The following is a 13,129-nucleotide window of genomic DNA, read 5'->3' on the forward strand; positions in this document are numbered from 1 at the left end:
GAGTTTGATTCCCAGGACCAATGCAAAATGCTGGATGTGGTGGTCTGTGCCTGTACCCCAATGTTGTGGAGGAAGACAGGAGGGTCCCTGGAGCTCACTGCCAAGCCTAATTGATGAGCTCTAGGTCAATGAGGGCCCCTATCTCAAAGGAAGGAGACAGACAGCATTCCTGAGCCATGCACCTAAGATCGTCCCCTGACTTCACACACAAACACATGCACCTTCACCCATATGCATGAACACACGTACGTGCAAAAAGCATCCACTTTAAACTGACCTCCCCTAAAGATACTTTCATTCCATAGGGAAATTTTTAAGGACTCATTTCCCTAAAACTGTAAGGTCAAGAACTCCTAGTAACTGGTTAGCCATTGTATATATGTCACTGGTTCATTCATTCTGTTTTTTTTCTTTTGTTGTTGTTTGTGTGTTATTTTTGTCAGAGTTTTGTAAACAGGATCAACAAACTTGGTACAAGGTCCCAAGGAGACAAGGAATCATTAAGGCATCAAGAGGGAACAGAACTCCGGCCCATTGTGAGATAGGAGCCCACGAGACATCCGTACATGGAAAACCTACCTTTATTTGACTATGTTACATTACGGGAATCATAAAAGTCTACAGCATTTTTGTATGAACTAGGACAAGAGAAAAAAAAGTTTAAAGCTTTGTTAATATGCATCTGTTAAAAAACTACAGTACAGCTGAGTGTGGTTGCACACACCTGTAATCCCAGCAACTGGAAGGCTAAATCCAGAAGATTTTGTTAAGATCAGCCTAGTGGCCAGAGAGATGGTTTAGTGGCTAAGCCATTTGCCAACAAAGCCTAAGGACCGAAGTTTGATTCTCCAGTACCCACGTAAAGCCAGATGCACAAGGTGCATGCATCTGGAATTCGTTTGCAGTGGCTACAGGACCTGGCGTGCCTATTCTATCTGCCTCTTCATCTTTTTCTCAAATAAAGAAATAAATATTAAAAAAACAACAACAGCCTAGGCTACATAGGGAGCTTGTGCTTGCCTGCATTACATTCTCTTGACTGAAAACAAACAAAATGCACAATAGGTGGCGCACGCTTTTAACCCTGGCATTTGGGAGGCAGAGGAAGGAGGACCAGTGTGAGTTTGAGGCCACTGTGAGACTACATAATGAATTCCAGGTCAGCCTAATCTACAGTGAGACCTTACCTCAAAAATAAATAAATAAATAAATAAATAACTAGGGGGAAAGCAGCAGCACAGGGACGGGGGAGGTAGCTCTGATGGTAAAGGGCCTGCCTTGTAAGCACGCGAACCCGAGCTCAACCCCTGGAGCCCATGTACATAAAGACAGGCACAGTGACAAGCACTTGTAATCCCAGTGCTGGGAAAACAGACAGGAGGATCCTGGGGCTCTCTGACCAGCCAGCCCAGACTATCGGGCAAGTTACAGGCTAACGAGAGACTCTAACTCCAAAAAGGTGCATGGCATTTGAAGAATGACACCTCAGCTTGTTCTCGGGCCTCCACACACGTGCAGACATGTGCACTCACACCCCTACACACACAGCATGGGCATTTATTATGTTTCTTGAGTTTTTTAAAACTTTTTTAAACTTTATTTTTATATATTTATTTGAGAGAGATAGGTAGAGAAAGGGAGACAATGGGCGCGCCAGGGCCTCCAGCCACTGCAAATGAACTCCAGACGCATGGGGAATCAAACTGAGGTCCTTTGGCTTTGCAGGCAAGTACCTTAACTGCTGAGCCATCTCTCCAGTGCCCTTGAGCTTTTTAAAGCTGTAGACTATAACTCTATACAAAAGCAATGAGGGCTGGAAAGATGGCTCAGCAGTTAAGACACTTACCTGTGAAGCCTAAGGAACCAGGTTCGATTGGCCAGTCCCCACATAAAACCAGATACACAGGGTGGCACATGTGTCTGGAGTTCGTTTGCCAGTTTGGAGTTCAAGGCCCTGGTGCGTCCATTCTCTATTTGCCTCTCTCTCTACTAAATAAATAAATAAAAATACTTTTAAAAAGCAGTGGGCAAATATTTCTAGGTTTTTTGTTGTTTATTTTGTTTTTACTTGAGAGCGAGAGAGAGAGAATGGGTGCGCCAGGGCCTCCAGTCACTGCAAATAAACTCCAGACGCGTGCACCCCCTTGCACATCTGGCTAATGTGGGTCCTGGGGAATCGAGCCTCGAACCGGGGTCCTTAGGCTTCACAGGCAAGCGCTTAACCGCTAAGCCATCTCTCCAGCCCTATTTCTAGGTTTTATTGGAACAGGCTTTCGGGAGAATTGAAGGCTGATCAGTTCAGTGCTTGCTCTCTGATCGAAGCTTAGTTCCAAGGAAGAAACATCCTGGCTTGTTAAGGCACGGCATCTAGAGCAGACAGTAGCTGGGCCTGGCGTGGAGGACAAGTCTCCATCTGGCCCTTGGCAGCAGCCTAAGCAGTGCAAGGGACGGGTTTGGGAAGTCCTGAGTCATTCTCAGGGAGAGCTGAGGGAGTTCCACCTCACACGGGGTGAGGTGAGACCAGTAACTAAAGGTTGATAGCCTCACTATTGACTTCACTGTGTTCAGTGTACCCTGCCTGAGACTACAGAGTGAATTCCGTGTTCCAGGCCAGCTCGGGCTAGAGCAAGAATGTATCTTAAATAATAATAAAATAATGCATGATATTTAAAAATTAAGCTGGTGTGTAAGGGCATGACCACAGTCTTTTCTGAAGGGGGTTTTGATAGCAAAAAACTCTGGCATATTGCTCTTATTTAGAATTTCCCCCTATCCTTACAATCCTGAAAACATGCTAGGTATATCAACTTTTCAAAGGCCAGTCTTAAAATTTGTGACAAAAGTTTGAACTCTGACTAGAACTGGGAACACATCAGAAAAGCAGTCTAACAAAATGTGACTCAGCTGGTTAGAAAGAGGCAGGAGGCACTCTAACAAATTAGCAAACATTCTAGAGAGGTGGTTTTCAACCACAACCCCGAATGAGACCCACCCGGAGTTTTTATCATACACCTAGGCCCCACCCAACATTTGGATGGGGCGGGGAAGCTCTGCCCTTCTATGGCACAAATAGGAACATGTCACATGTAGCCTGGCAGCCTCATTTGCTAGGTGGCTGTGCAGAACTGTGCGCCCTCCTAACAGAGCTCAATCTGACTTACTGGGCAGGGCAGGCAGTGATGCAAGGCAAGTCTTCTTTCCCTCAACAAGACAAGATACAGCCCAACAGTGCAGGTCAACTTGAAAAATGCAATGTTTGGGGCTGGAGAGATGGCTTAGTGGTTAAGTCGTTTGCCTGCAAAGCCAAAGGATCCCAGTTTGATTCTCTAGGACCGATGTAAGTCAAATGCACAAGGGGGCATATGCATCTGGAGTTTGGTTGCAGTGGCTGGAGGCCCTGGTGTGCCCACTCTCTCTCCGCCTCTTTCTCTCTCAAATAAATATTTTTAAAATACAATGTTTTTCTTAAATAGCACCAGTGAATCTGGTGAGCTCAGAAGTCTCCTTCAAGGATTTACTGAGCCTTCTCTGAAGCAGCAAATGGAGCATCTTCACTTCTGTGAGTTCAAACCTGTCCTCATTACGTCTTATTAGTAAACAGGCACGTTTCCCGTGCGTAGTCCAACAGCCAGTCCCTGTCACAGGAGATCACTTGGCTGAGACAAGGGCAGAAAGTGGGAGTTGTCAGCTCTGCTTGGCAATGGTGCTTCTGACACTCACGACTGAAGGCTTGGATTCAACCCAGCTAACTACCAGGCAGAGCACCCCTCTTCCCAGGCTGTCACTCACTCCCTCTCCCGGGGCTGTGCACATGAACGCCCCCTTGCAGCCACCACTGCTCCCGAATATGAGGAGTGTTCCAAATTCAACTTACAATGAATCCAGGGCAAAATGAAATAAGGGTCAGTTAATTCCTGGCTGTCAATGTTCAGTGGACAGGCTTCTTTGTTTTTCTTTCTAAAAATAAATTATTGGGGCTGGAGGGATGGCTTAACAGTTAGGGCACTTGCCTACGAAACCTAAGGACCCAGGTTGGATTCCCCAGAACCTATGTAAGCCAGCTGCACAAGGGGGCACGTGTATCTAGAGTTTGTTTACAGTGGCTACAGGCTCTGGCATGCCCATTCTTGCTCTCTAATAAGTACATCAAAAATAAAAATTATAAAGAGAAATTATTATTTTGTTGTTTTTGTGGTCTCAAACCCAGGGCAACCCTCATGCCTCAGCCTCCCAAAGTGCTGGGATCACAGGTTATGCCTTAATCCCTAAACATAGAGTGTGGTGTTGTGTGAGCGAAACAAAGTAATGTTAAAATACCTCGTCATAGTACCTGGGAAAGACTAATTATTATTAATTTTGTTGTTCCTCATTTGAATGTCTGGAAACTAGCCAGAAAAGAATCAGCCTGTGGTTCATATAAATGTTCAAAAAAAATATTTATTTATAAAAAATACAATGGGATAAGTTTATGCTGAGAAATGCAGCAATAAATACAGTTGAGAAAAACAGCAACTCTACATTGATACATTGGCACACATGAAGATGTCGCAACCATGCCACCCAGACCTAAATGTCTGCAGGCCGTTTTTGTACATGCTCCTTCAGAAACACCATTCTGAAAAGATCTTGTCAACCCGAGTAAGAATGAGTACACATATGATCACAGATGCACACTGACCAGGACTTTATTTAAAAATTACCAAACAATACTGCAGAGACACTGATATGTAAATTTCTACAAGGCTGCATCTTGGGTTTAGTTGGCAAAGCCCACATTTAGCAAATAAGCATGAGTTTAGTCTTCCATATACAAACCTGATACACTAAACTGTAAAAAAGAGAAAAAAAAAAAAAAAAACACCAAAGCTTCCTATTGTTTGAAAATACCAATTTTAGTGTAAGGTTGTAAAAATGCATAGATCTTTAATATAAGACTTGGCTGGACAAGAGTATTCCCCTTTCACAGTATTCCTTTTTACTTCATATGCAAGGTATTTGTTATGCTGTAGGATTTAATTGTTACAGTACTAAAAGGCAACTATTTAGGGAAGAGGCAGAAAAAGGGGAAAAGGAATGTATGTAAGGCAATTTATTTTTAGGTACAATAAGCATAATAGTGTTTTAGGAAGACGAGATAAAAATTACTCAAGGCTAGCTTGGTTCTCACAGGATAAAAACAATGGCCTACACACTGAGCTCCTCTGAGCGGGGCTAATAATCAATCCCTTGGTCTCCGTACTGGTAATCTCGGGGGTAGTCATCGGGGTCCTCGCCATGATACTCATCCGGGTACTCTACGTGGTAATCGCTATCACTGATTTCGGACCCATTTGTCCCTGTGCCCTGGCTTCCGTTGTGAATGACGGGCTCTGTGGGAGCAGCACAGTATTTGGGGTCATACACTTGCCGCCCGAGCCCATACACACTCATGCCTTTCTGGGAAGCTACTTTGTTGGTGCCCATCTGTAGAGAGATGGTCGAATTGTCCACTGGCTGTAGGGTCAGCTTCTGGTCGTAGATGTCTCTCCTGGTGCCCGGGGCTAACATCCCGGCCTGGAATTAGAAGAGTGTGCAAGTTATCACAGCAGCCGAACATCTCTGTGTGCTGATATGCTCAAAGTTAAAGTCATACTGAATTTGGACATTAATACAATAACTTTCATCTGGTTTGGGATAAACCCAATTTACCAAAATATCCTGATAGCAACCATTTTAATGAAGCGGTTTGTTGGCTTTCAAACTAAGACAGGCTTTCCTTCACCTCACTGCCCCACTATAAGATTGCTCTCAGACAAATAAACTTGCTTTTAGTTTTTGACTCTCATATTACAGTATAAACACTACTACTTACTCTGGACTTATGAGAGAGTTAGATATAAAGAATATAAATATGAGCTGGAGAGATGGCTTAGTGGTTAAGGTGCTTGCCAGCAGAGACACAGGACTGAGGTTCAATTCCCTAGGACCCACGTAAAACTAGATGCACAAAGTGGCATATGCATGTGGAGTTTGTTTGCAATGGCTACAGGCCCTGGCCCATTCACTCTCAAATGGAAAAAAAAAAAAAAAAAAATGGAGAGAGAGGGAGGGAGGGAGGGGGAGGGGGAGGGAGGGAGGGAGGGAGGGAGACAGACAGCCAACTGCCAGCACATCAAAAAGTTATAGCTGAGGCTGAAGAAATGGCTTAGCAGTCAAGGTGCTTGCCTGCAAAAACTAAGGAACCAAGTTCAATTCCCCAAGTACTCACGGAAGCCAGATGCACAAGGTGGTGCATCTGAAGTTTGTCTGCACTAGCTACAGCCCTGGCATGCCTGCCCCTACTCTCTCTCCCTATCTGCCTCTTTCACTCTCAAAATAAGTAAAAAAAAAAAAAAAATATATATATATATATATATATGTATGTATGTATGTGTATGTGTATATATATATATATATATACACATATACATACATACATACATACATACATACATACACATACATACATACATACATACCTGGGCTGGAGAGATGGCTTAGTGGCTAAAGCACATGCCTGCAAAGTCTAAGCACCCAGGCTTGATTCTCCAAGTCCCACGTAAGCCAGATGCACATGCTGGCACATGCATCTGGAGTTCCTTTGCAGTTTCTAGAGGCCCTGGCGCACCCATTCTCTCTCACTCACTCTCTGTCTCTAGTAAATAAATTTAAAAAAGTTACACCTGAGGACTGGAGAAATGGCTTAGTAGTTAAGGTACTTGCCTACAAAGGTAAAGGACCCAGGTTTAACTCCAGTTCCCCAGGACCCGTGTTAAGTCAGATGCACAAGGTGGTGCATGTGTCTGGAGTTCATTTGCAGTGGCTGGAATCCCTGGTGCCCACTGTCTCTCTCATATAAATAAACAAATAACATTTTAAGTTACAACTGAATGCCTATTATGATCATAGATGCTGTACAGGCCACCACTTCTAAACATGGACAGATGCAGTCAACAAAAATCACTGAGTAGGCCTACAGGGCTGGAATCTTCTCAGAGCTGAGCCAGTCAGAACAGCCTCCTCTCTCTTTTTCAGAGAACAGTAACTTCTGTTTCTCACTGTCAAGCACACGTTTTCAGATGTGCAGTGGTTGAAAAAAGCAAACTATGAGGAATAACCCTACCATGGTAGGACATATTCCCCAAAGAGCAAAGAATGTATCTCATCATCTAAAAAAAAAAAGGTTTTCAGGTCTGGGGAAATATCTCAGAGATTAAAGGCACTCGCTTGAAAAGCCTGCTGGCCCAGGATCAATTCCGCAGCCCATTTAAAGCCAAATACACAAAGTGGCACATGTATAAGAAGTTTGTTTGCAGCAGCAAGAAGCCCTAATGTGCCCATTCCTTTTCTCTCTTTCCCTGCTTGCAAATGAATCAATAAAAACATTTTTTAAAAAAAGGTTTTTCCACCGCTTACCACCATTTTTTCTGTATGCAGAATCCTTCCGCTTTCAAGTGGCGGCAGGAACAGTCTTGGGTGCTGATAAACTGTTTTTAACAAGGAAATACTTCTATCTTGGATGTTATCCCCATCTATTTAAAAACCCTTTTACTACTACTTTAAGACTTACTTAGCTAGTGTTTCATAGAAATTTCTCTCTGAGAGCTTAACATTTCATAGGAATGCTGGTCAAACCAGAACATCAGATAATCTTCCCCACCATTTAAATGGCTTCTTTACAAAGAAAACCCAAAACAAGAAAGGAACAAAGATCAAATGCTGGATGCACAGTCTTCTACTTGCTCTAAAGCAAGAGCACCGACAAACATAAAATGTTAACTCCTGTCTTCTGGTGAAGCAGAAGAGCTGGCTGTTCTCTCTGCCAACAAGAACCACAAGCACTACCCCTGCTTCATGCTGCAGAAAAGGCCCTTTGATTCTTTTGCTGTCCGATACAAATCTACTTCCCTGAAGTCTCTGCTTTAAGTATACCATACAGGGCTGGAGAGATGGCTTAGCGGTTAAGCACTTGCCTGTGAAGCCTAAGGACCCCGGTTCGAGGCTTGCTTCCCCAGGACCCACGTTAGCCAGATGCACAAGGGGGCGCACGTGTCTGGAGTTTGTTTGCAGTGGCTGGAGGCCCTGGCGCGCCCATTCTCTCTCTCTGCCTCTCTCTCTCTGTCTGTTGCTCTCAAATAAATAAATAAATAAATAATGAACAAAAAAAATAAGTATACTATACAAAAAATACAAGGAGGTTTGGGTGAGTAAGAGTTATGCCCTTAAGTATAATTGCGAATAGGCTTCTTGTTGTCGCTGTTGCAAGCACTCAAGGCATCACTTACCTGGCTGGCCCCTTTGTTGGTGCCCATCTGCAGACTAATTGTGGTCTGGTCAAAAGGTTTGTCAGTTTGCATTTTGGGGTCGTAGAGGTGCCTCCTGGTCCCATATGCGGTCATACCTGCCTGGCTGGCACACTTGTTGGTTCCCATCTAACAAGTTAAAAATAGAATTTGCGCTGATTACCAAAGTCAGGAACAGATGAAACACAACTTGGCTACTAAAAACGCAAGGTGGGGCTGCAGAGATGGCTCACCAGGTAAAGGAGCTTGCATGTAAAGCCTGGTTGTCCGGGTTAGGTTATCAAGTACCCAAGTAAAGACAGACACACAAACTGGCACATGTGTCTGGAGTTTGTTTGCAGTGGTAGGAGGCCCTGGTGTGACCACTCTCTTTTGCTCAAATAAGTAAGTAATAATATTTTTTTTTTCAAAAAAAATGCAAGGTACGGGCTGGAGATATGGCTTAACGGTTAAGGCGTATGTCTGCAAAGCCTGAGGACCCAAGTTTGATTCTACAGGTCCTATGTAAGCCAGATGCACATTGTGGGGCATGCATCTGGAGTTCATTTGCAGTGGCTAGAAGCTCTGGCATGCCCATTCTTACTCTTCTCCTCCACCCCTGTGTGTCTCTAATAAATACATAAAAATAAATCTTTAATTAAAAAAAATTATTTTAAGCCGGGCATGGTGGCGCATGCCTTTAATACCAGCATCCAGGAGGCAGAGGTAGGAGGATTGTCATGCGTTTGAGGCCATCCTGAGACTACATAGTGAATCTCAGGTCAGCCTGAGCTAGAGTGAAACCCTACCTCGACAAAACAACAAATAAAATAAAATAAAATAAAAATGCAAGGTAGAAGCCAGCCATGGTGGGGCATGCTTTAGTCCCAGCACTAGGGAGGCAGAGGTAGAAGGATCATTGTGAGTTTGAGGCCAGCCTAAGACTACACAGTGAATTCCAGGTTAGCCTGAACCACAGCCAGACCCTTGCTCAAAACACACACACACACACACACACACACACACACACACACACACACACAAGGTAGAGTGCAGTTCAATGAAAGAACCCGCCTCGCACATACAAGGCTGTGGGCCAACTCTCTAACAGCCTTCTCCCTCCTGCCCCCATCAAACCCTGAAATGTTGGAATTGACAAGTTCCCAGGCTAAGGTAAAGCAGATACAAACTCCCCTCTAATGCTTTTGCAAACAAGTTTCAGAGGCTAATTTTAAAAGAAAACCTTCAAAAATGTTGCTGTACATAGAACCTCATGACACAATCACGTGTAAACATGTACACATGACTGGGCACACTAAGAAGTTACTGCACTGGTAGAATACTGGATAACCTCCTCACTGCTCTTCCCACATACCCTGTAGCTCGGATAACCACATCAAGTTAAGCAATCTTAAACCAGGTAACAGGTCTTCAAACTCCAGCTACGGTTTATATAAAATGTGAAAGCAAATGTCAGGGGCTACAGGATATAGAGATGGCTTACGGTCAAGGCACTTGTCTGTGAAGCCTAAAGACCCAGGTCAAACTCCCCAGGACCCACATAAGCCAGATGCACAAGGTGGTACATGTGTCTGGAGTTCATTTGCAGTGGCTAGAGGCCCTGGCACACCCATTCTCTCCTTCCCTCCCTCCCTCTTTCTCTTTTTATCTCAAATAGATAAATAATAATAATAATTTTTTTTTAATGTCAGGGGCTTTCTCTGGGAACTTAAGACACTTTTGTAAGTCTGGAAATCACCAGCATTTTCATGGGAGAAGTACTTCGTTTTATTCCTTCACCTCTAATATACTGGCCAGAACTGGCAAGAGGCAGAATGAGGAATTAGGACTCAACCAAGTTTGGAGGGACAATAATTAACTTCTCTTCCCCACTGAGAACTACATGGCTTTAGGACCAATCAGCGTACTCTGCTCTACTGGAGGAGGCACAAGTTTCTATGAGTGATGTCCCCTCCCTAAAAACAAGCACCATGGTGCTGAGAAGTGACAGGAGTGCCCAGCACCGCAGTATCTCTATCACACCTTCCAAGGCTCAGAGTCCATTGCAGAAGAGGTGGCGGAAAGAATGTAAGAGCCAAAGGAAGGGTAGGACTCCTTACAATGTGCTCCTCCAGACACAAAATGGCTGGATATCCATGAACTCACAATGCCTGACACTACCTACACAAGACCATCATGGTAAGAGGAAAAGATCATGACATCAAAATAAGAGACTGATTGAGATGGGGAGGGGATATGATGGGGAATGGAGTTTCAAAGGGAAAAGTGGGGGGAGGGAGGGGATTACCATGGGATATTGTTTACAGTCATGGGAGTTGTCAATAAAAAAACCCCACTGGCTGTGGTTTTTCTTTTCTGAGACAGGGTCTCATGTAGCACAGGCTGGCCTCAAACTTGCTGTAAAGCCAAGGATGACTTTGATCTCCTGGTCCTTCTGGTCTTCCTACTCCTGAGTGTGGGGTGAGAGGTATGTACCATCACACTCAGCTAAAACACTTCATGAAAGCAAAGTTTCATTACTAAAGGGAAAATGCCTTCACTGGAAAAGATTCACAACACATATAAGCAAAAAGAAGAAAAAAACCCCACTGATACTACAATTTGCATACATACAACTAGAGTCTATATCTAGTTAATCAGTTATTTGTGAACACCTGTTAGGTTTTATTTTTCTTACTTATGGATCTGTCTATAAACCTATAGATATGCTTACATATATAAACCCACACTTACAAAAATATGCATGTACCTTTTTAAAATTAAAAAAATGCATGCTGCCAGGCATGATGGTATGCGCCTTTAATACCAGTACTTGGGAGGCAGAGGTAGAAGGATTGCTGTGAGTTCAAGGCCAGCCTGGGACACAGAGTAAGTTCCAGGTCAGCTTGAGCTAGAGCAAGGCTCCACCTCAAAAACAAAGAAACCAATACCATAGCATTTAACAAACTTATTTTTCCCTTAATTTACTTTTCAAGCCTGGTGGACAATTTAACACTGCAAGTATTACAAGTTACAGTTTAACCGGCTGACTACTGTTTGGAAATCCATCAATTCCCTATCCCTTACACAACTTTGAACTTCGTGAAACTACACCCACTTCACTTAGATTCAGTGAGGGGAGAAGGTCTATGCATGGAGGTGTCACAGGGTAAATTTTATGGCATTCAGCCATGTTTTGACACTTTCCTGAGAAATGACAAGAAGGGCACAAAGTCACCTTAACAAGTTGTCAAGCATTAATCCTCCTGACAAAGCCAGCGTCGCTCGGCTGCTGTGTCTCTACTAGTATAGATGACCCGGCAGTAAGGTGTTGTACAAGGCTTACCCGGGCCAGTAACATTTAAAGAGGGGAGAGGAGATAATATGAGTAGAAAAAAAAAAATCTTTTACTAGAAGAGTAATTGTCAAGTCAAGTAGAATACCTGATATTTCTTCTAAAACTTCCATCATTTTCTCATTTACTTATTTTGGGTTTTTCCGAGGCAGGGTTTCACTTGGCAGACCAGTCTCCAGTCTAGTCTGGAAGTCACACACAACCTAAGCTGTTTTTTTTTCCCCCCCGAGATAGGGTTTCACTCTAGCTCAGGCTGACCTTGAACTCATGGTGATCCTACCTCTGCCTCCCCAGTGCTGGGATTAAAGGTGTATGCCACGATGCCCAGCTTTGAACTCAAGGAACTCCTCCTGCCTCAGCCTCCTCAGTACTGGGACACGCCCATCGGGAGATTTGCATCATGTACATCACATGCACATGACACATGAGAGGCCAAACATTCTGCACGGCAATAGTTAATGACATTAAGTGACTAAAGATATGGCAGCATATCCACTCACCTGCAAACCAATTACACTTTGGCCAGCCTTTAGTTTTCCTTCATCGAAACGTCTTGTTTGTTTTTCTGCATACTTGACTCCAATGTCAATGGTTGTATGGAATCCTTTTGTTTTGGCCTGGACAGAAACACATGCAGCAACTGAGTAACTGCTCTCAGATATTCTGCCAGCAGAATTTTTCAGAGAAAACAAGAAGGAACACAAACTTCTTTGGGCCGGGTCATATCAGAGGCAGAAACCTACGTAAGACTATCCAGCGATCATCTGAAGCGAGGGTGCTAATTAACCTCTCTGGCACAAGGCAGCGGATGTCAGCAGCCTGTGCACAAAGCAGTAATTACAGAAGACACAGGCCCCTCCCAGCCAGGTCTGAGCACCACGCTGGGGGAGGGGCAGTGATGTCACTCACCACCAATGTGCGGGGAATTCTTCTTTAAGCAAGGCAAGAATGTGTACATACCAGACCTGCTAGAGCCACCAGTGTTGTCTGAACCTGGGTCATGTTTCCATTCTCAAAAAGATCATTTGCTTCAAATATGTCATGTGGCTTCATGCCATAAGCCTGGATAGCTTTAATAAAGTTGCCAATGTTCTCCAACTATAAAAGAAAAAGTGACATGATTTTTGGAGCTGAACCCAAACATGTAAGAGGCCCAAGTCTATACCAGTTACAAGATGCCAGGCAGAAAGCAACTTGGTAAAGCTGCTTAACCAGATATATAACAAGTATAGCTTTCTAGAAAAGGAGTTATGTGATGGTCTTAACATATTTAAGCACTGAAAATGTAATTGATTTACTTGAGAGCGAGAATGGGCATCCCAGGGCCTCTTGCCATTGCATGCACATACACTGCTCTGTGCACTGAGAACCAAACGCAAGCCGTCACGCTGTGCAAGCAAGTGCCTTTAACAGATGGGCCATCTCTCTAGCCCTTTTTTAAGCATTTAAAAAAACTGTTCTTTAAGGACAAAGC

The 13,129-nt window shown here is 43.8% G+C and overlaps 2 protein-coding genes across 6 annotated transcripts in view; one reads left to right on the forward strand and one right to left on the reverse strand.

Annotated features, from left to right (window-relative positions):
• Slc44a3 (solute carrier family 44 member 3) overlaps positions 1–860 on the forward strand; it is a 110,623-nt gene extending 109,763 nt beyond the window's left edge. For all 5 annotated transcript variants that reach the window (XM_045138787.1, XM_045138791.1, XM_045138788.1 and 2 more), the window contains one exon: positions 444–860. In XM_045138787.1, coding sequence (XP_044994722.1) covers positions 444–545 — 102 coding nt within the window. In that variant the 3' untranslated portion in view covers positions 546–860. The remainder of the gene's footprint in view (positions 1–443) is intronic.
• Positions 861–4,419: 3,559 nt separating this feature from the next.
• Positions 4,420–13,129, reverse strand: part of Cnn3 (calponin 3) — a 41,977-nt gene continuing 33,267 nt past the window's right edge. Inside the window, exons 4-7 of the mRNA XM_004663962.3 lie at positions 12,616–12,753; positions 12,156–12,272; positions 8,304–8,450; positions 4,420–5,553 (exon numbers count right to left, since the gene is read on the reverse strand). Coding sequence (XP_004664019.1) covers positions 5,212–5,553; positions 8,304–8,450; positions 12,156–12,272; positions 12,616–12,753 — 744 coding nt within the window. The 3' untranslated portion in view covers positions 4,420–5,211. The remainder of the gene's footprint in view (positions 5,554–8,303; positions 8,451–12,155; positions 12,273–12,615; positions 12,754–13,129) is intronic.

This window comes from Jaculus jaculus, chromosome 19, assembly GCF_020740685.1.
Source record: "Jaculus jaculus isolate mJacJac1 chromosome 19, mJacJac1.mat.Y.cur, whole genome shotgun sequence".
Lineage (NCBI taxonomy): Eukaryota > Metazoa > Chordata > Mammalia > Rodentia > Dipodidae > Jaculus > Jaculus jaculus.